A 22,646-nucleotide genomic window follows, 5' to 3' on the forward strand; every position below is an offset into this window, starting at 1 on the left:
CAGTTACATTTTCTTGATTTTTCAAACTTCATTTTAGATTTCTTACATTGAAATGCAAAAGTTGGAATATTTCAGTAATATTTTGTCATGATTTACCTTATCACAGTTAAATTCTCTTAATTTTTCAATGTTCATTTTGAATTTTTTTAGTTGATACGTATGAGTTGGATTATTTCAGTTGTGTTTTGTCGTGGTTTACTTTGTCACAGTTACATTCCCTTGATTTTTAAAAATTCTTTGTGGATTTACTTCGTTTAATTGAAATAGGTGGATTATTTAATTTGACTGTTTTCATGGCTTAACTTGTCACAGTTACATTCTCTTGATTTTCTAAGTTCTTTGTGGATTTCTTTCATTGAAATGCAAGAGTTGGATTATTTCAGTAGTGTTTTGTCATGGTTTACCTTGTCACAGTTACATTCTCTTGATTTTCAACGTTCATTGCGGATTTCTTTCATTGAAATGCAAGAGTTGGAATATTTCAGTAGTGTTTTGTTGTAGTTTACCTTGTCGCAGTTACATTTTCTTGATTTTTCAAAGTTCATTTTGAATTTCATTCGTTGAAATGCAAGAGTTGGAATATTTCAGTAGTTTTTGTTGTGGTTTACCTTGTCACAGGTACATTCTCTTGATTTTTCAAAGTTCATTTTGAATTTCTTTCATTGAAATGCATGAGTTGGAACATTTCAGTAGTGTTTTGTCGTGGTTTACCATGTCACAGTTACATTCTCGTGATTTTTTCAAATTTCATTTTGAATTTCTATCGTTGAAATGCAACGAGTTGGAATATTTCAGTAGTGTTTTATCGTGGTTTACCTTGTCACAGCTATATTCTCTTGATTTTTCAAAGTTCATTTTGGATTTCTTTCATTGAAATGCAAGAGTTGGAATAATTCAGTAGTGTTTTGTAGTGGTTTACCTTGTCACACTTACATTCTCTTGATTTTTCAAACTTCTTTTGAATTTCTTTCATTGAAATGCAAGAGCTGGATTATTTCAGTAGTGTATTGTCGTGGTTTACCATGTCGCAGTTACATTCTCTTAATTTTTCAAAGTTCATTTTGAATTTCTTTCGTTGAAAAACAAGAGTTGGAATATTTCAGTAGTGTTTTATCGTGGTTTACCATGAAACAGTTACATTCTATAGATTTTTAAAAGTTCTTTTGAATTTTTTCTTTGAAATGCATGAGTTGGATTATTTCAGTAGTGTTTTGTCATGGTTTACCATTTCACAGTTACATTCCCTTGATTTTTCAAAGTTCATTTTCGATTTCTTTCGTTGAAATGTAAGAGTTGGATTATTTCAGTAGTGTTTCGTCGTGGTTTACATTGTCACAGTCACATTCTCTTAATTTTTCAAAGTTCATTTTGAATTTCTTTCGTTGAAATGCAAGAGTTGGAATATTTCAGTAGTGTTTTGTCATGTTTTACCATGTCGCAGTTACATTCTCTTAATTTTTCAAATTTAATTTTTAATTTCTTTCATTGAAATGCAAGAGTTGGATTATTTCAGTAGTGTTTCGTCGTGGTTTACATTGTCACAGTTACATTCTCTTAATTTTTCAAAGTTCATTTTGAATTTCTTTCGTTGAAATGCAAGAGTTGGAATATTTTTTTTTTCCTAAAACAAACTATTTATTTAAACTTCGAAATTATTCAACTTTATTTATTTTTTATCTTTTTCTTTTGTACATATCTTAAAATGACAAAATATCTTTCTTGAATTCACCTCTTGGATACACAATACAGAAATTATAAAAAAAAACTGTAATTTCCAGACTTCATTTGCATGCAAGAGATATCGAGAGTTCTATGACTCCTCCCCGCAATGAATTCTAAGGGTTTTATGACTCCTCCCCAAAATGAATTCAGATGCTTTTAGGAGTCATCCCCCTAGCCACAACTCCATTCGACCCTGTGCGAAGGTATAAAAGTTTGATGATGTATTTCTCTTCTTAAAAAGTACATTAATATCTTCCAAGATGATAGGACTCTATGACACAGAATTTATCGGTTTGAAAAAATCATCTTGTGGTGTTGTATTTGAATGCGCATTTTTATTATTGTCAATGGAACTCAAAGAAAACGACTATTATCATTGGATAGTGAACTACAACATGTATGAGTATGATAAAAGCTTGTGGAGTACTACATTAAATCGTATAAACAGACTGAGATTCTACGATAGACTGATTACACCACTTAATAATAGTGGTCAGGAACTTAGAAATGTCCAGGAGGAAATCAGTGAAATTTGCAGCTTCTTCGGGGTTGAAGCATTCTATGTAAAGGGTAATGTAACTACAGATAAAGTTTTAATTCAAAAGTTTGACCCTAGGATTCCACTTTTCAATCTAGAAGAATTTAAGTGTCCTAAATTTGAAGGGGTTTATCATCGTCTTGAAGACGAGGTCAGGTTCTTCGCGCACTGGATACCTAAGGACATACCTGATCGTGATAAATGCATTAGACATGGTAAAAACTATTCTATATTAAGGGACCATCGTTTCTGGATGTTTAAGAGTGAACGTGTGTATGACTATGTGTCATAATATAATTTTGTATTAATATTCTGCATAGCATTATTTCATTAAAAATATATTATGCATTACATTGTTATGTTTTCATTATTTTTATAGTAAGCTAGCATATCAACAGTTCAGAATGTATATTAAAACATCGAAGATTTGAGAAAAGGAATTTGCATACATGTTTTGTCAGACAAATGAGGTAACATTGACAAAATCTAGGTATCAGAATGAATAAATTCTTTATCAACATCCGTTGTTGGATATGTCATTATGTCATTATGAGAAAATTGTAAGTAAGTAGAAAGTAAGTAAGTAAGTAAAAAACTATTTCTTGAATTCACCTCTTGGATACACAAAGAAGACATTTCATTCAAGAAAATATGAAAATATTTGTAAGTACATAACACACTCTTTCTTGAAGTCACCCCTTGGATACACAATACAGATACTTAATTCAAGAAATTATGAAAAAATCGCAAGTAAGTAACAAACTCTTTCTTGAATTCCCCAGTTGGATGCACAATACAGAAATTTAATTCAAGAAATTATGAAAAAAATGTAAGTAAGGAAGTAACAAACTCTATGTTTTTTCTGCATCAATTGTCGGATATGTTGAATAAAATATGCAAAGTCGACATAGCTTGATTTCATTTTTTAAGGTTAATTTAGACGAGGTTATGTGCGCGCACGTAACCTCGTCTAAATTAACCTTAAAAATAAAATAAAGCTATGTCGACTTTGCATATTTTATTCAACATATCCGACAATTGATGCAGAAAAAACATAGAGTTTTTTACTTACATACTTACATTTTTTTTTCATAATTTCTTGAATTAAATTTCTGTATTGTGCATCCAAATGGGGAATTCAAGAAAGAGTTTGTTACTTATTTGCGATTTTTTCATAATTTCTTGAATAAAGTATCCGTATTGTGTATCGAAGGGGTGACTTCAAGAAAGATTGTGTTACTTACTTACAAATATTTTCATATTTTCTTGAATGAAATGTCTTCTTTGTGTATCCAAGAGGTGAATTCAAGAAAGAGTTTTTTACTTACTTACTTACTTACCTAGTTACAATTTTTTCATAATGACATAATGACATATCCAACAACGGATGTTGATAAAGAATTTATTGATTCTGATACCTAGATTTTGTCAATGTTACCTCATGTGTCTGACAATAGATGTATGCAAATTCCTTTTCTCAAATCTCCGATGTTTTAATATACATTCTAAACTGTTGATATGCTAGCTTACTCTAAAAATAATGAAAACATAACAATGTAATGCATAATATATTTTTAATGAAATAATGCTATGAAGAATATTAATACAAAATTTTATTATGACACATAGTCTTACACACGTTCACTCTTAAACATTCAGAAACGATGGTCCCATGATATAGAATAGTTTTTACCATGTCTAATGCATTTATCACGATCAGGTATGTCCTTAGATATCCAGTGCGCGAAGAACCAGACCTCGTCTTCAGGACGATGATAAACCCCTTCAAATTTAGGACACTTAAATTCTTCTAGATTGAAAAGTGGAATCCTAGGGTCACATTTTTGAATTAAAACTTTATCTGTAGGTACATTACCCTTTACATAGAGTGCTTCAACCCCGAAAAACCTGCAAATTTCACTGACTTCCTCCTGGACATTTCTAAGTTCCTGACCACTATTATTAAGTGGTGTAATCACTCTATCGTAGAATGCCAGTCTGTTTATATGATGTATGTAGTACTCCACAAGCTTTTACAATACTCATACATGTTGTAGTTCACTATCCAATGATGACAGTCGATTTCTTCGAGTTTCATTGGCAATAATAAAAATGCACATTCAAATATAACAACACAAGATGATTTTTTCAAACCGATAAATTCTGTATCATAGAGTCCTATCATCTTGGAAGCTATTAATGTAGTTGTTAAGAAGAGAAATACATCATCAAACTTTTATACCTTCGCTCAAGGTCGAATGGAGTTATGGCAAGGCGGATGACTCCTAAAAGCATCTGAATTCATTTTGGGGAGGAGTCACAAAACCCTTAGAATCCATTGCGGGGAGGAGTCATAGAACTCTCGGTATCTCTTGCATGCAAATGAAGTCTGGAAATTACATTTTTTTTTAATTTCTGTATTGTGTATCCAAGAGGTGAATTCAAGAAAGATATTTTGTCATTTTAAGATATGTAGAAAAGAAAAAGATAAAAAATAGATAAAATTGAATAATTTTGAAGTTTAAAAAAATAGTTTGTTTTATGAAAAAAAAAATTCCAACTCTTGCATTTCAACGAAAGAAATTCAAAATGAACTTTGAAAAATTAAGAGAATGTAACTGTGACAATGTAAACCACGACGAAACACTACTGAAATAATCCAACTCTTACATTTCAACGAAAGAAATTGAAAATAAACTTTGAAAAATCAAGGGAATGTAACTGTGAAATGATAAATCATGACAAAACACTATTGAAATAATCCAACTCTTACATTTCAATGAAAGAAATCGAAAATGAACTTTGAATAATCAAGAAAATGTAACTGTGAAATGGTAAACCATGACAAAACACTACTGAAATAATCCAACTCTTGCATTTCAATGAAAGAAATTAAAAATGAAATTTGAAAAATTAAGAGAATGTAACTGCGACAATGTAAAACATGACAAAACACTACTGAAATATTCCAACTCTTGCATTTCAATGAAAGAAATTCAAAATGAACTTTGAAAAATTAAGAGAATGTGACTGTGACAAGGTAAACCACGACGAAACACTACTGAAATAATCCAACTCTTACATTTCAACGAAAGAAATCGAAAATGAACTTTGAAAAATCAAAAGAATGTAACTGTGAAATGGTAAATCATGACAAAACACTACTGAAATAATCCAACTCTTGCATTTCAATGAAAGAAATTCAAAAGAACTTTGAAAAATCGAGAGAATGTAACTGTATCATGGTAAACCATGACAAAACACTTCTGAAATATTCCAACTCTTTTTTTGCAACGAAAGAAATTCAAAATGAACTTTGAAAAAATATAAGAATGTATCTGTGACATGGTGAACCACGACAATACACTACTTAAATAATCCGACTCTTGCATTTCAATGAAATAGATACAAATTAACTTTGAAAAATCGAGGGAATGAACTTGTGAGAGGATAAACCACGACAAAACACTACTGAATTATTCCAACACTTGCATTTCAACGAAAGAAATCAAAAATGAACTTTGAAAAATCAAGAAAATGTAGCTGTGACGAGGTAAACCACGATAAACCACTACTGAAGTAATCCAACTCTTGCATTTCAATGAAAAAAATCAAAATGAACTTTGAAAAATCAAGAGAATGTAACTGTGACACGATAAACCACAACAAAACACTACTGAAATATTCCAACTCTTGCATTTCAACGAACGAAATTCAAAATGAACTTTGAAAAATCACGAGAATGTAACTGTGACAAGGTAAACCACGACAAAACACTACTGAAATGTTCCAACTCATGCATTTCAATGAAAGAAATTCAAAATGAACATTGAAAAATCAAGAGAATGTAACAGTGACAAGTTAAACTACAACAAAACACAACTGAAATATTCCAACTCTTGCATTTCAAGGAATGAAATTCAAAATGAACTTTGAAAAATCAAGAAAATGTAACTGCGACATGGTAAACTACAACAAAACATTACTGAAATATTCCAACTCTTGCATTTCAATGAAAGAAATCCGCAATGAACATTGAAAATCACGAGAATGTAACTGTGACAAGGTAAACCATGACAAAACACTACTGAAATATTCTAACTCTTGCATTTAAAATAAAGAAATTCACAATGAACTTTGTAAATCAAGAGAATGTAAGTGCGACAAGGTAAACCACGACAAAACACTTGTGAAATAATACAACTCTTGCATTTCAATGAAAGAAATCCAAAATGAACTTTGAAAAATCAAGAAAATGTAACTGTGAGAAGATAAACCGCAACAAAACACTACTGAAATATTCCAACTCATGTATTTTAACGATAGAAATTCAAAATGAACATTGAAAATTAATAGAATGTAACTGTGATAAGGTAAATCATGACAAAACACTACTGAAATATTCCAACTCTTGCATTTCAACGAAAGAAATCCAAAATTAACTTTGAAAAATCAAGAGAATGTAACTGTGAAATGGTAAACCACAACTAACCACTACTGAAATAATCCAACTCTTGCATTTCAATGAAAGAAATCCAAAATGAACTTTGAAAAATCAAGAGAATGTAACTGCGATATGGTAAACCACAATACACTACTGAAATAATCCAACTCTTGCATTTCAATGAAAGAAATTCAAATAAACTTTGAAAAATTAAGAGAATGAAAGTGTGACAGGGTAGACAACGACAAAACACAACTGAATTATTCCAACTCTTGCATTTCAATGAAAGAAATTCAAAATGAACTTTGAAAAATCAAGAGAATGATGCTATGACAGAGTAAACCATGATAAAACACTACTGAAATAATCCAACTCTTGCATTTCAATGAAAAAAATCAAAATTAACTTTGAAAAATCAAGAGAATGTAACCGTGACACGATAAACCACAACAAAACACTACTGAAATATTGCAACTCTTGCATTTCAACTAAAGAAATTCAAAATTAACTTTGAAAAATCACAAGAATGTAATTGTGAAAAAGTAAACCTTGACAAAACACAACTGAAGTGTTTCAAATCATGAATATTAACGAAAGAAATTCAAAATGAACTTTGAAAAATTAAGAGAATGTAACTGTGACAAGGTAAACCACAACAAAATACTACTGAAATATTCCAACTCTTGCATTTCAATGAATGAAATGCACAATGAACTTTGAAGATCAAGAGAATGTAACTGTGACATGGTAAACCACGACAAAACACTACTGAAATATTCCAGCTCTTGCATTTCAATGAAAGAAATTCAAAATGAACTTTGAAAATCATGAAAATGTAACTGTGCGTAAACCACAACAAACACTACTGAAATATTCCAGTTCTTGATTTCAACGATAGAATTCAAAATGAGCTTTGAAAAATAAAAATGTAACTGTGACAAGGTAAATCATGTCAAAACACTACTGAAATATTCCAACCCTTGCATTTCAACGAAAGAAATCGACACTGAACTTTGAAAAATTAAGAGAATGTAACCGTGACAAGGTAAACGACGACAAAACACTACTGAAATACTCCAACTCTTGGATTTCAATGAAAGAAATTCAAAATGAACTTTGAAAAATCAAGAGAATGTAACTGTGACTAGGTAAACGACGATCAAACACTACTGAAATATTCCAACTCTTGCATTTCAATGAAAAAAATTCAAAATGAACTTTGAAAAATCAAGAGAATGTAACTGTGACAAGGTAAACGACGACAAAACACTACTGAAATATTCCAACTCGTTCATTTCAACGAAAGAAATTCAAAATGAACTATGAAAAATCAAGAGAATGTAACTGTGAAATGGTAAACCTTGACAAAACACTACTGAAATAATCCAACTCTTGCATTTCAATGAAAGAAATTCAAAATGAACTTTGAAAAATTAAGAGATTGAAAGTGTGACAGGGTAAACCACGACAAAACACTACTGAATTATTCCAACTCTTGCATTTCAACGAAAGAAATTCAAAATGAACTTTGAAAAATCAAGAGAATGAAGCTGTGACAGGGTAAACCATGATAAAATACTTCTGAAATAATCCAACTCTTGCATTTCAATGAAAAAAAGCAAAATGAACTTTGAAAAATCAAGAGAATGTAACAGTGACACGATAAACCACAACAAAACACTATTTAAATATTCCAACTCTTGCATTTCAACGAAAGAAATTCAAAATGAACTTTGAAAAATCACGAGAATGTAACTGTGACAAGGTAAACCATGACAAAACACTACTGAAATGTTTCAACTCTTGCATTTCAGTAAAATAAATGCAAAATCAACTTTGAAAAATCAAGAAAATGTAACTGTGACAAGGTAAACCACAACAAAACACTACTGAAATATTCAAACTCTTGAATCTCACGAAAGAAATTCAAAATGAACTTCGAAAAATCAAGTGAATACGATTGTGACAAGATAAGCCACGACAAGACACTGCTGAAATAGTATAAGTCTTTCATTACCACAAAGGTAATAAATAGGGAGATTTGACTAATCAATAAAAAGTTTCTGCGAAAATGCACACCATGACAAAAAAGTACTATATATTTAAGCTCATACATTGCTATGATAGAAACCCAAAATTAACTTAATAAAATAATTAGAATGTTAGTGAAAAAAGGTAACACTTGACAAACACTACTATGATAATCCACATCCTACATTTCAATGAATTAAATTCAACATGAACTTTGAAAATCAAGAGATTGTAACTGTGACAAGGTAAACCACTACAAAACACTACTGAAATAATCCAAGTCTTGCATTTCAATGAAAGAAATTCAAAATTAAATTTGAAAAATCATGAAAATATAACTGTGACAAGGTAAACCACAACAAAACACTACTGAAATATTCCAGCTCTTGCATTTCAACGATAGAAATTCAAAATGAACTTTTAAAAATTAAGATAATGTAACTGTGAAAAGGTAAATCATGTAAAAACACTACTGAAATTTTCCAACTCTTGCATTTCAACGAAAGAAATCGACACTGAACTTTGAAAAATTAATAGAATGTAACTGTGACAAGGTAAACGACGACAAAACACTACTGAAATATTCCAACTCTTGCATTTCAATGAAAGAAATTCAAAATGAACTTTGGAAAATCAAGAGAATGTAACTGTGACAAGGTAAACGACGACAAAACACTACTGAAATATTCCAACTCGTTGATTTCAACGAAAGAAATTCAAAATGAACTATGAAAAATCAAGAGAATGTAACTGTGAAATGGTAAACCATGACAAAACACTACTGAAATAATCCAAATCTTGCATTTCAACGATAGAAATTCAAAATGAGCTTTGAAAAATTAAGAAAATGTAACTGTGACAAGGGAAATAATGTCAAAACACTACTGAAATATTCCAACCCTTGCATTTCAACTAAAGAAATCGACACTGAACTTTAAAAAATCAAGAGAATGTAACTGTGACAAGGTAAACGACGACAAAACACTACTGAAATATTCCAACTCTTGCATTTCAATGGAAGAAATTCAAAATGAATTTTGAAAAATCAAGAGAATGTAACTGTGACAAGGTAAACGACGACAAAACAATACTGAAATATTCCAACTCTTGCATTTCAATGAAATAAATTCACAATGAACTTTGAAAAATCAAGAGAATGTAACTGTGACAAGGTAAACCACGACAAAACACTACTGAAATAATCCAACTCGTTCATTTCAACGAAAGAAATTCAAAATGAACTATGAAAAATCAAGAGAATGTAACTGTGAAATGGTAAACGACGACAAAACACTACTTAAATAATCCAACTCTTGCATTTCAATGAAAGAAATTCAAAATGAACTTTGAAAAATCAAGAGAATGTAAGGCCAGGGTGGGGGGGGGGGGGTGAGGGGGTTGTATCTGTCCAGATAGGGGGCTCTGGAATTCGCAGCATTATTGAAAAAGCTTCCTATGCTAATTAAATAGTTCATGTGTTTCAAATTTAGCAAATATTCTCCACCTGTGAAGTGCCACAACACGACAGTCTATTTTATAGGTAAAATAATTGAATTCCTTTTATTCAAATCCAATCACCAAACAAGTTATCAAAAAATATTTGAATATATTAAGTTATAGGCAATACTGGTTTAGAAAAACTAGAATAGTGACTTAATTTCCCTTAATCGACCCTCAAATTTCATTTAGGTTGCTGTATATGGTGTACCCACAGTATTTCCATACACTTATTAGCCCAGAAACCTGTCTGGTTGGCCCAGAAACCTGTCTGGTTGGGCCAGAAACCTGCCTGGTTTGCCAAGTCAGGTATTTCCATTTAGTTGTACCCACAGTATTTCCATAACCCTATTAGCCCAGAAACCTGTCTGGTTGGCCCAGAAACCTGTCTGGTTGGCCCAGAAACCTGTGTTGTTGGCCCAGAAACCTGTATGGTAAGTCAATGCACATTTGCTAGCAACTCGCCCTCCACTATCACACTATAGCTACTCTAAGAGATCCTTCTGCCATCAACCTAATGCTACAACACGACAGTCTATTTCATAGGAAAAATATTTGAATTCCTTTTATTCAACCATACGGTGTTTTTTTCGATAGCAAGTCGACCCACAGTACAGCACTATAAGTACTCTAAGAAATCCTTCTCCCATCATCCCATCCCTCCAAAAATATTTATTCAGAGATTTCATGTTAAAAAAAATTATCCAATCACTAATTACCACCTTTTTGCAAATGCTAATCTATAGCTTCAAGCAAAGTATTTCCGTCTTGTAGAATAACATCTGTCAAATTTTCAACTTGATATGCGTAGCCTACTGCCAGGAACCAGTGGGTGGGGGGTCCTCGCTCGTAAGTGCTAATCATTTTAACCCCTTTTCCCCATCGTCAAGTACATGCTCCAAAAATATTTTATTCAGAGATTGCATGTTAAAAAATTATCCAATCACTAATTACCCCTTTTCAAAATGCTTTTCAAAATGCTTGCTTTTCTGCTTTTCAAAATGTTCGTATTTGGAACTCTATCAGTTAACACTAAGAAGTGAATTGGGTAATCCTCTAGCAATAACAAAAGGCTTAGCAGTGATTACATGTCGTTTTCGACCCATTGTCGGCGACAATTCAATCAGAGCAGAGTTTTGCAAATGGAATACCTTTTCGCAAATTGAGTTAGCTTAATGCAAATGAGATATCATTTTGATATCTCTAATAGTGTATGCGATACTGGGGCGAGATCTCAGATACCTTTAAGCTACAGGTTATTAACCGGATTCCATAGCTACAATATTCTCTTTGAAAAGGTGTAATGTCTTGTAGAAGTATTACCTACATGCATGGGGATAGTCACTCTCTTTGAAAAGGTGTAGAGGCGTAAGCAAATAACATAGAGATTCCTAGGGGCGCACGCAAATTCCATATGTACTTACTACTTTAGTGTAAGTTGGGTTTTTTGGGGTCCTCCAGTTTTCACCACAAAAATCGTGCCAATAGTTTTCCTCGTTACCTAACCTTGATGTGCAATAGGTATATTATCTTTTCTTCAATCCCCAAAAGAGAAAGGATCGAATAAGCAATGTCCTTAAATTTTTAGTTGCAAACCTTAGGAAAGTTTGGGCAACGCTTTATCCGAGCTTAATTTTAAAAAAATTTCCATAAAAAAAGTTTTAAAAAGAAAAGTAAAGAACTTCATTAAAAAAAAAATTAGCAAAATTAAAATAAAATAATCTACCAAGCTTGAATCTACCACAAATCAGCATCGATAAATAAATGAAACCAAAAACGAACAGAAATTACAATAAATAACCGAGTCAAACTCAAAGAGAGCAGAAATTATCATAAGTTCGGCGCAAAAATTCTATGCCTTCCCAAGGCTAGAACAAAACTCGCACTTTACTGAAAAATACAAATGAATGTGCATTGTCAGTTTAATATACATGTACTGATATTTAGTCATTAAAATGTTAATATTACTTGATTTATTAAAGTTATAAAAGTAAAAACTTTATATTTTTTTCAGTAAAGTGCAAATTTTGTGCAAACGTTGAACAAAATGAATATCTCAAAATTTTGATTGGATGTGCTTGGGGAAATGGTGGGCGTGAGAGGGGGGTTAGTTGCCCTTCAATCATTTTCAACTATTAAAAGGGTATTATCCCTTTTAATTATCAATTGAATGAGCCCTTTTTGATGTTTTTACAACATCGCTTTATATAAGGGCATAACTTACAACCCTTGCCCTGAGGGTTGTGGGGGGGGGATGGGTTTTCATCCTTAAGGGCCTGATTTCCAAAACTTTAAACTTCGTTGAATAAAACAGTTATCTAAAAATTTTGATTGGATGTGTTTGGGGAAAAGGTGGGCGTGAGAGGTTAAAAAGGTTAGAAAAGGGTTAAGAAAAGGTTAGTTGCCCTCAAATTACTTTTGACTATTAAAAAGGGCACTAGCCCTTTGAATTTCCAATCGAATGAGCCCTATTTCAAATTTCTACGACAAAGATTTCGATAAAACTTTATATACCCTGAGGGCGTAACTTATAACCCTTGCCCTGAAGACTGTGGGGGGAGTGTCCTGCTCAAAGGTATAATCTCCTGAACTTTAAACTGCGTGGAATAAAATGGCTATCTAAAAATTTTGATTGGATATGCATGGGGGAATGGTGGACATGAAGGGGGTGTTAGGTGACTTCCAATCACTTTCGACTATTAAAAAGGGCACTTGCCATTTATATTTTCAATCGAATGAGTCCATTTGGAAGTTTCTATGACGATACGTTTTATAAAAAAAAACTAATATGCCCCCAGGGAATAACTTACAACCCTTGCCCTGAGGGCTGTGGGGGAGTGTCCTCCTCAAAAACGTGATTTCTATCTGGAAATCTACAACACTGAACAAAATGGCTATCTAAAAATTTTGATTGGATGTGTTTGGGGAAAAGTTGGCCAAGAGAGGGGGGCTAGTTGCCCTCAAATAACTTTCGACTATTAAAAAGGGCACTAGATCTTTCAATTTCTAATCGAATAAGCTCTTTTTCAAGTTTCTACGACAAAGATTTCAATGAAAACTTATATGCCTCCAGGGCATAACTTATAACCCTTGCCCTGAAGACTATAGGGTGGATTGGATGTGTTTGGGGAAATGGTGGGCGTGGAAGGGGTGTTGGTTGTCTTTCAATTTCTTTAAACTATTAAAAAGGCCTCCAGCCATTTCAATTTCTAATCGAATGAGCCCTTTTTGAAGTTTTACGACAATGCGTTCTATGAAAAACTTTTTATGCCCCCAGGGCATAACTTACAACCCCAGTCCTTAGGGCTGTGAGGAGGTTGTCATCCTCAAAGACATAATTTGCCCTCCAATCACTTTTGACTATTAAAAAGGGCACTAGCCCTTTGAATTTCCAATCAAATAAACCTTTTTTGAAGTTTCTGCGACAACGCCTTCTATAAAAACCTTATATGCCCCCAGGGAATAACTTACAACCCTTGCCCTGAAGGCTGTGGGGGACTGTCTTCCTCAAAAACACAATTTCTATCTGTAAATCAACTACGCTGAACAAAATGCCAATCGCGAAATCTTGATTAAATGTGTTTGGGGGAATGATGGGCGCTGGGGTGGGGGGGGGTAGTTGCCCTCCAATTCCTTTCGACTATTAAAAAGAACACTAGCCCTTTGAATTTCCAATCAAAAGAGCCTTTTTTTGAAGTTTCTACGACAACGCCTTCCATAAAAACCATATAACTTACAATAACTTACAATCCTTGCTCTGAAGGCTGTGGGGGAATGTCCTCCTCAAAAACATAATTTCTATCTGGAAATCAACTACGCTGAACGAAATGGCTATCTCAAAATTTTGATTTCATGTGTTTCGGAAAATGGTGGGCGTGGAAGGGGTTTTATTTGCCTTCCAATCACTTTCGACTATTGAAAAGGGCACAAGCCACTCCAATTTCCAATTGAATGAGCCATTTTCAAAGTTTTTAAGACAACTTCTACGATCGAAGTACCCTGTTCTAAAGGGAAAAAAAATAAATGATACAATGTGCCAACATCTTTCTTATACACCCTCAGGGCATAACTTAAAATCCTTGTCCCAAGGGTTGTGGAGTGAGTGTCCTCCTCGAAAAAATATTTTCTATCTGGAAATCAACAACGCTGAACAAAATGGCAATCTCGAAATTTTGATTGGATGTGTTTGGGGGAATGATCGGCGTTGGGGGGGGGGGGGGGCGAGTTGCCCTCCAATCCCATTCGATTATCAAAAAGGGCACTAGCCCTTTGAATTTCCAATCGAATGAGCCTTTTTTGAAGTTTCTACGATAACGCCTTCTATAAAAACCTTATATGCCCCCAGGGCATAACTTAAAACCCTTGCCCCGAGGGTTGTGGGGGAGTATCCTCCTCAAAAACATATTTTCTATATGGAAGTCAACTATGCTGAACAAAATGGCTATCTCAAAATTTTGATTGGGTGCGTTTGGGAGAATGATGGGCGTTGGGGGGGGGGGCTATTTGCCCTCTAATCACTTTCGACTATTAAAAAGGGCACACGCCACTCCAATTTCCAATAGAATGAGCCCTTTTTGAAGTTTCTACGGAAATTTCTTCGACGAAGTGCCCTTTTCTAAAGGAAAAAATGATACATTGTGCCAACATCGTTCTTATATGCCCTCAGGGCATAACTTAAAACCCTTGCCCCGAGGGTTGTGGGGGAGTGTCCTCCTCAAAAACATATTTTCTACCTGGAGATCAACTACGCAGAACAAAATGGCTATCTCAAAAATTTGATTGGATGTGTTTGGGGGAATGATGGGCGTGGGGGAGGGGCTGGTTGCCCTCCAATCACTTCTGACTATTAAAAAGGGCACTCCAATTTCCAATTGAATGAGCCCTTATCGAAGTTTCTACGACCCCTTCGATACAAAGTGCCCGGGTAAGGAGGAAAAAAACTAATACATTGTGCCCCCATCGTTCTTTGCTTAGGCAGCGCGATCGCGCTGCCTATGAAATATTCCAAATTTCAGAAACATCTAGGTCAATGATCACACTTCAGCGTTGTGGGCAAACAGTATCCTCTTGACTGCTCGAATAGCTGCAATAAAGGACTTAATTTTTTCAACAGGTACATGTTTTGGTACGAGTGGTGCTAGAATTATAATCTCCCAGGACTCTAGACTCAAAAACTCTAAGGATCCTGGAAATGTTTGTCTCTTAGAGAACCAATATTAGCTTTTGTCAACGAAGGAACTAAGTATGAGATAAGCTCCTTGGGTACAACAATACAATATTTCAAGCTCAATTTCAATTAGATAGAATAGCCCTAGATACCCATCATCTCTGGAGTGAGGTTACAGCTCTTCTCTCAATAGCTTTGTATTTTTTGTGGTCTTTAACTTTTCCTCTTTCTCACTTATCTTAACGGTACCAACAATTGAATGTTTCTTGTTTTGAGTATATTTCTTGTAAAGTTATGAATTCTAGAATAATATCAGTTGTGCTATTTCTCATAAAAATAGAAAACAACACTTCTCACAAAATAGCAAACAATATGACCTTTTACTTGGTTTTGCAGCAAAATACGAAAAAAAAAATTAAAACTCCCTTTCAATCAGTTAAGCCTAGGCTATGCAAAAAATGGGCCTTTCTTTTATAAAAAAAGCTTACGTATAATTATAACGATAGAAAATGTTTTGCTATACACGATTAATTTTTAAAGTTATATTGTGTAAACATCACTTTCAGCTCTATCACCTCCCCTGGGAGCTTTTTTGCGTTTCTATCGCTTTCGAATTTAATAATGAGCAAAAATGTTATTTTTTGCTCGATATATAAAAAATAGATTTTCAAAAAAAAATAATGAAGCCCTTCTTTCAGGATTCTGTAAATCAGACTTAATCCAATATGTTTTTGAAGTATTTTTCTTTCCAACAAAAAAATGGGGAGTTGGAGGAAAACTTAATAGTACTTCGTCCATCCTCTCGAAAATATGATATCCATAATCGCTAAAAACATTAGTTAAGACAGGTGTGACTTAAATATTTTGAAAGAAGCACAATGAGTGCTGAACGATACTTATTTTGTTTTTTCAGTCTAGGGCCAAGACCAGAAGAAAAATCGTATTTTATTTTGAAAAAATCATCTTACCTACTCTTCCACTTCTCATGGGAACATGATCAATGTGTCCTTGGTCATCTTCCCAAGTATATTCTGTGGGTTTTATTAACAAAGGGCTAGAAACTGGGGAATGGTATTCAATATGTGTTTTGGACGATCCACTTCTTTTGCCACTATCATACCTGTAAAAAACTTTTTCTAAATAAAACATAGGAAAACAGTATTACAAGTGGTAAAAAAAAATAACTAGCTTCCGATTTGTCGTAGGGTGAAGAATCAAATTCATTTTGGGCTTTGCTCAATGGGCACTCGTACCGAAGTAATGATAAAAAGAAATTGAAAACGGCGAATCGAAATTTTGATTTCTAGTGTACTTTTTCAATAGCAAAACAGATCCCACGGCAACAGATTTCTCTTTTGGAAGGAAGAAGGGACTAAAAATATCATTAAATAAAATTAAATTTTATTTTGTTTAAAATTAATTCTAATGTTTTTGTTTGTATTATAATGTTTTTTGTTTAATTCCGTTTGAGATTAATCAGAGGCAACGCTATAGCGTTGCCTATAGTAAAATACATCAGCCTCCAGTATTTTATTATTATTATTATTTTTTCCCCAGAGACACTTCATATGGAAGGGTTGGTTGTATAAGCTTCGGAGGGGGCTCATTCGATTGGAAATTGGAAGTTCTAGTTCCCTTTTTAAGAGTCAAAAGGGATCGGAGGGCAATTAGCCCCCCGCGCCCTTTTTCCCCAAATGCATCTGATGAAATTTTGAGGTAGTCATTAATTCAAAATAGTTCAAAGATCAGATACCCAAAAACACTAAAGTCGACGCAACCGCCCAGAGAGCAGGCGTTGTAAGTTATGCCCTGGGGGCATACGGTTTTTATGGAAGGGGTGCTCGTAGGAAAATCAGAGGGGGCTCATTTGATTGAAATTGAAAGTGCTAGTTCATTTTTTAAGAGCAAAAAGAGATTAGATGGCAACTAGCCACCCTCACCCTTCGTTCCCCAAACGTAGCCGATAAGAATTTTGAGATTGCCATTTCGTTAAAAATTGTTCAAAATTCAAATATCCAGATAGCAAAAGCTCCTGGGTTTATACAACCCCCCTGAGCCCAGGAGCAGGTGTTATAAGCTGTGCACCGGGGTAATATAAAGTTTTTGTGGAAGGGATGATCGTATAGACTTCTGAGGGGGCTCATTTGATTGAAAATTGAAAGTTCTAGTTTCTTTTTTAAGAGTCAAAAGTGATTAGAGGGTATCTACCCCCCCCCTCCCACACACTCTGTTTTCAGCAATTACATTCAATAAAAAATTTGAGATAGCCGCTTTGTTCGAAATAATCCAACGATCAGATAACAAAACTTTGGGGTCAACATAGCCTCCAGAGTCCAGGGGAAGGGTTGTAACTTATCTCCTGGGGGCATATAAGATTTATTCGGAAGAGGTAGTCGCATAACCTTCGAGAGGGACTCAAATGATTAGAAATTGAAAATTTGAATTTCCTTTTTAGGAGTCAAAGTGATCGGATGGCAACTAGCCCCCCTCCTCTCACACCCTTTTTTCCCCATATGCATCAGAAAAAAATATTGAGATATTCATTTTGTTTTAAATAGACTAAAGATCATAAAACAAAAACTCTGGTGCTTACAAAACCCACAGAACCAGGGGGCAAGTTTTGTAAATTATGCCCCGGGGCAAATAAGGTTTTTTATGAAAGGGGTGGTAGTATATACTTCGGAAGGGGCTCATCCAATTAAGAGTCGAAAGTTCTAGCTATCTTTTTAAGAGTCAAGAGGGACTGGAAAGGAACGAGCCCCCTACTTCCTTCTTTTCTCGAAATCCATCCGATGGAACTTTTGAGATAGCCATAAGGGGATAAGGGGTCGACACAACCCACAAGATCCTGGGGGCTACTGTTGTCGTAGAAACTTCAAAAAAAAGCTCATTCGATTGGAAATTCAAAGGGCTAATGCCCTTTTTAATAGTCGAAACTGATTGGTGGGCAACTAGCCCCCCACCAACCATCATTTTCCCAAACACATCAAATAAAATGTTTGACATACCCATTTTGTTCAGCGTAGTTGATTTCCAGATAGAAAATATATTTTTGAGGAGGACACTACCCCACAACCCTCAGGGCAAGGATTATAAGTTATGCCCTGGGGGAATATAAGGTTTTTATTGAAATCTTTGTCGTAGAAACTTGAAAAAGGGCTCATTCGATTTGAAATTAAAAGGGTTAGTACCCTTTTTAATACTCGAAAGTAATTTGAGGGCAACTAACCCCCCTCTCACGCTCACCTTTTCCCCAGACACATTAATGAAAGGATCTAGCCCCCCCCCCCCCACGTGCATTATTCCCCCAAACACATCCAATCAATATTTTGAGATAGCCATTTTGTTCAGCGTAGTTGATTTCCAGATAGAAAATGTTTTTTTGAGGAAGAATCTCCCCCACAACCCTCAGGGTAAGGGTTTTAAGTTATGCCCTGGGGGCATATATGGTTTTTAAAGAAATTTTTGTCGTATGAACTTCAAAAAGGGCTAAATTGATTTAAAATTGATCAGGCTAGTGCTCTTTTTAATAGTTGACAATGATTAGAGGCAAACAAGCCCCCCCCCCCGCGCCCATCATTCCCCCTAACACATCCAATAAAAATTTTGGGATAGCCATTTTGTTCAGCGTAGTTGATTTCCAGATAGAAAATATGTTTTTGAGGAAGAAACTCCCCCACAACCCTCAGGGCAAGGGTTTTAAGTTATGCCCTGGGGGCGTATAAAGTTTTTATAGAAAGCGTTGTCGTAGAAACTTCAAAAAAGGCTCATTCGATTGGAAATTCAAAGGGCTAGCGCCCTTTTTAATAGTTGAAAGTGATTGGAGGGCAACTAGCACCCCCCCGTGCACATCATTACCCCAAACACATCCAATAAAAATTTTGAGATAGACATTTTGTTCTGCGTAGTTGATTTCCTAATAGAAAATATGTTTTTGAGGAGCGCACTCCCCCAAAACCCTCAGGGCAAGGGTTTTAAGTTATGCCCTGGGGGCATATAAGGTTTTTATAGAAGGCGTTGTCGTAGAAACTTTAAAAGGGGCTCATTTGATTGGAAATTCAAAGGGCTAGTGCCATTTTTAATATTCGAAAGTGATTGGAGAGCAATTAGCCCCCCCCCACACCCATCATTCCCCCAAACCCAACCAATCAAAATTTTGAGATAGCCATTTTGTTCATTTTAGTTGATTTCCAGATAGAAAATATGTTTTTGAGGAGGACAATCCCCCATAACCCTCAGGGCAAGGGTTTTAAGTTATGCCCTGGGGGCATATAAGGTTCTTATAGAAGGCGTTGTAAAAACTTCAAAAAAGGCCAATTTGATTAGAAATTCAAAGGGCTAGAGCCCTTTTTAATAGTCGAAAGTGATTGGAGGGCAACTAGCCCCCCACGCCCAACATTCCCCCAAACACATCCAACAAAAATTATAAGATACCCATTGATTCAGCGTAGTGGATTTCCAGATAGAAAATATATTTTTTAGGAGGACTCTCCCCCACAACCCTTAGGGCAAGGATTATAAGTTATGCCCTTTGGGCATATAAGGTTTTTATATTGAAATCTTTGTCGTAGAAACTTGAAAAAGTGCTCATTCAACTTGAAATTCAAAGGGCTAGTCCCCTTTTTAATAGTCGAAAGTGATTTGAGGGCAACTAAACCCCCTCTCAAGCTCACCTTTTCCCCAAACACATCCAATCAAAATTTTTAGATAGCCATTTTATTCAACGTAGTTGAAAGCTTAGGAAATTAGGTCTTTAAGGATGACAAACCCCCCCTGCACAGCCCTCAGGGCAAGGGTTGTAAGTTATGCCCTGGGGCATATAAAGTTTTAATGAAAGGCAACTAGCCCCCCCCCCCCTACGCCCATGATTCCCCCCAAAAAATCCAATCAAAATTTTGAGATAGCCATTTTGTTCAGCGTAGTTGATTTCCAGATAGAAAATATATTTTTGAGGAGAATACTCCCCACAACCCTCAGGCAAGGGTTTTAAGTTATCCCCTGGGGGCATATAAGGTTTTTATAGAAGGCGTTGTCGTAGAAACTTCAAAAGGGGCTCATTCGATTGGAAATTCAAAGAGCTAGTGCCCTTTTTAATAGTCGAAAGTGATTGGAGGGCAAAATTTTGAGATAGCCATTTTGTTGAACGTAGTTGATTTCCAGATAGAAAATATGTTTTACAGGAGGATACTCCCCTATAACCCCCGAGGGCAAGGGTTTTAAGTTATGCCCTAGGGTCATATAAGGTTTTTATAGAAGGCGTTGTCGTAGAAACTTCCAAACAAGCTCATTCTATTGCAAATTCAAAGGGCTAGTGCCCTTTTTAATAGTCGAAAGTGATTGGATGGCAACTAGCCTCCCCCCCGCCCATCATTCCCCAAAACACATCCAATCAAAATTTTGAGATAACCATTTTGTTCAGCTTAGTTGATTTCCAGATAGAAAATACATTTTTGAGAAGGACACTCCCCTCAACCCTCAGGGCAAGGGTTTTAAGTTATGCCCTGGGGGCATATAAGGTTTTCATAGAAGACATTGTCGTAGAAACTTTAAAAGGGCCTCATTTGGTTGTAAATTCAAAGGGCTAGTGCCCTTTTTAATAGTCGAACTTGATTGGAGGGCAACTAGCCCCCGCCCCCCCCCCCGCACCCATCATTCCACCAAACACATCCTATCAACATTTTAGATAGCCATTTTGTTCAGCGTAGTTGATTTCCTGATAGAAAATATGCTTTTCAGGAGAACACTCCCCCACAACCCTCAGGGCAAGGGTTTTAAGTTATGTCCAGGGGGGCATATAAGGTCTTTATTGAAAGTTTTGTCGTAGAAACTTCAAAAGGGGCTCATTTGATGGGAAATTCAAAGGGCTAGTGCCCTTTTTAATAGTCAAAAGTGATTGGAGGGCAACTAGCCCCCCCCCCTCCACCAATCATTTACCCAAACATTCAATAAAAATTTTGAGATAGCCATTTTGTTCAGCGTAGTTGATTGGAGGGCAACTAGCCCCCCCCCCCACCCCCATCATTCCCCAAACCCATCCCATCAAAAGTTTGAGATAGCCATTTTGTTCAGCGTAGTTGTTTTTGAGAAAGAAAATATATTTTTGAGGAGAACACTCCCCAAAACCCTCAGGGCAAGGGTTTTATGTTATGCTCTGGGGTTCCAGATAGAAGTTGATTTCCAGATAGAAAATATGTTTTTGAGGAGGATACTACCATACAGCCCTCTGAGCAAGGGTTTTAAGTTGTGCCCTGGGTGCATATAAGGTTTCTTTAGAAGGCGTTGTCGTGGAAACTTCAAAAAACGGCTCATTCGCTTTGAAATTCAAAGGGCTAGTGTCCTTTTTAATAGTCGAAAGTGATTAGTGATATTTTTTGTTGTTGTTATTGTTTAGACCAGGGCACTTCGTATGGAAGGAGTTGTCTTGGGAACCTAAAAAGGGGCTCATTCGATTGAAAATAGAAAGGGCTGTCGGCCTTTTTAATAGTCGAAAGTGATTGGAGGGAAACTAATCCCCCTTCCACTCCCACTCTCCCACGCCCACTCTCCCATTAGCCCAATATGTTTAAAAACTAAATGTGGCCTTAAGTTTAAATCAAAATGCACTGTGATAATGCTAATTCCCAATAAGGCATCTCAGCAGTATCCCAAGAACGACTGAGGGTATTATGTTCAATCTTTCGGGGCTTCTTCTGCTTTTGAAATTTAACCAAATCAAAATAGCGTAAGTGTATCCAAGCTATCAAAGAAAGTAAGCAGATTTTATTGCGAATGGTATAAAGTTTTCATTTCAGGTCAACTAGAGGAGGTTTGAAACTAAATTAAACAGTACTATTTGTGTCCAGATTTTTAAAAGGGTGTATGTAGTTAAAAATTGTTGAAAATTTTTCTCCAGCATACAAATAGCAGGCCAAACTATAATGTCTTAAAAAACGAAAAGATTTAAAGTGTTTTCTTGTTCCCTGAAAAAACCATGTCAATATAAAATGAACATAAATTAATTAAAAAAACCTTTTTCCACAAAATAAGTTTTTCAAAGAAAAGTAAAGAACTCCATTAAACAAAAAATGAGCAAAAATAAAATCAAATAATCTACCAAGTGTGAATCTACCACAAATCAGCATCGATAAATAAATGATACCCAAATCAAACAGAAATTACAATAAATAACCGAGTAAAACTCAAAACGAGCAGAAATTAACATAAGTTGGACGCAAAACCCCTATGCCTCCCCAAGGCCAAAACAAAAT

General features: G+C 35.0%; 1 protein-coding gene across 2 annotated transcripts in view; it reads right to left on the reverse strand.

Annotated features, from left to right (window-relative positions):
- Positions 1-22,646, reverse strand: part of LOC148955625 (neuropeptides capa receptor-like) — a 219,690-nt gene that overhangs the window by 89,776 nt on the left and 107,268 nt on the right. For both annotated transcript variants that reach the window (XM_089108277.1, XM_089108276.1), the window contains exon 7: positions 16,368-16,519. In XM_089108277.1, coding sequence (XP_088964403.1) covers positions 16,368-16,519 — 152 coding nt within the window. The remainder of the gene's footprint in view (positions 1-16,367; positions 16,520-22,646) is intronic.

The sequence above is a fragment of the Artemia sp. Qi Xiang Cuo genome, chromosome 2, assembly GCF_049724085.1.
Source record: "Artemia sp. Qi Xiang Cuo chromosome 2, ASM4972408v1, whole genome shotgun sequence".
In the NCBI taxonomy this organism is placed as follows: domain Eukaryota; kingdom Metazoa; phylum Arthropoda; class Branchiopoda; order Anostraca; family Artemiidae; genus Artemia; species Artemia sp. Qi Xiang Cuo.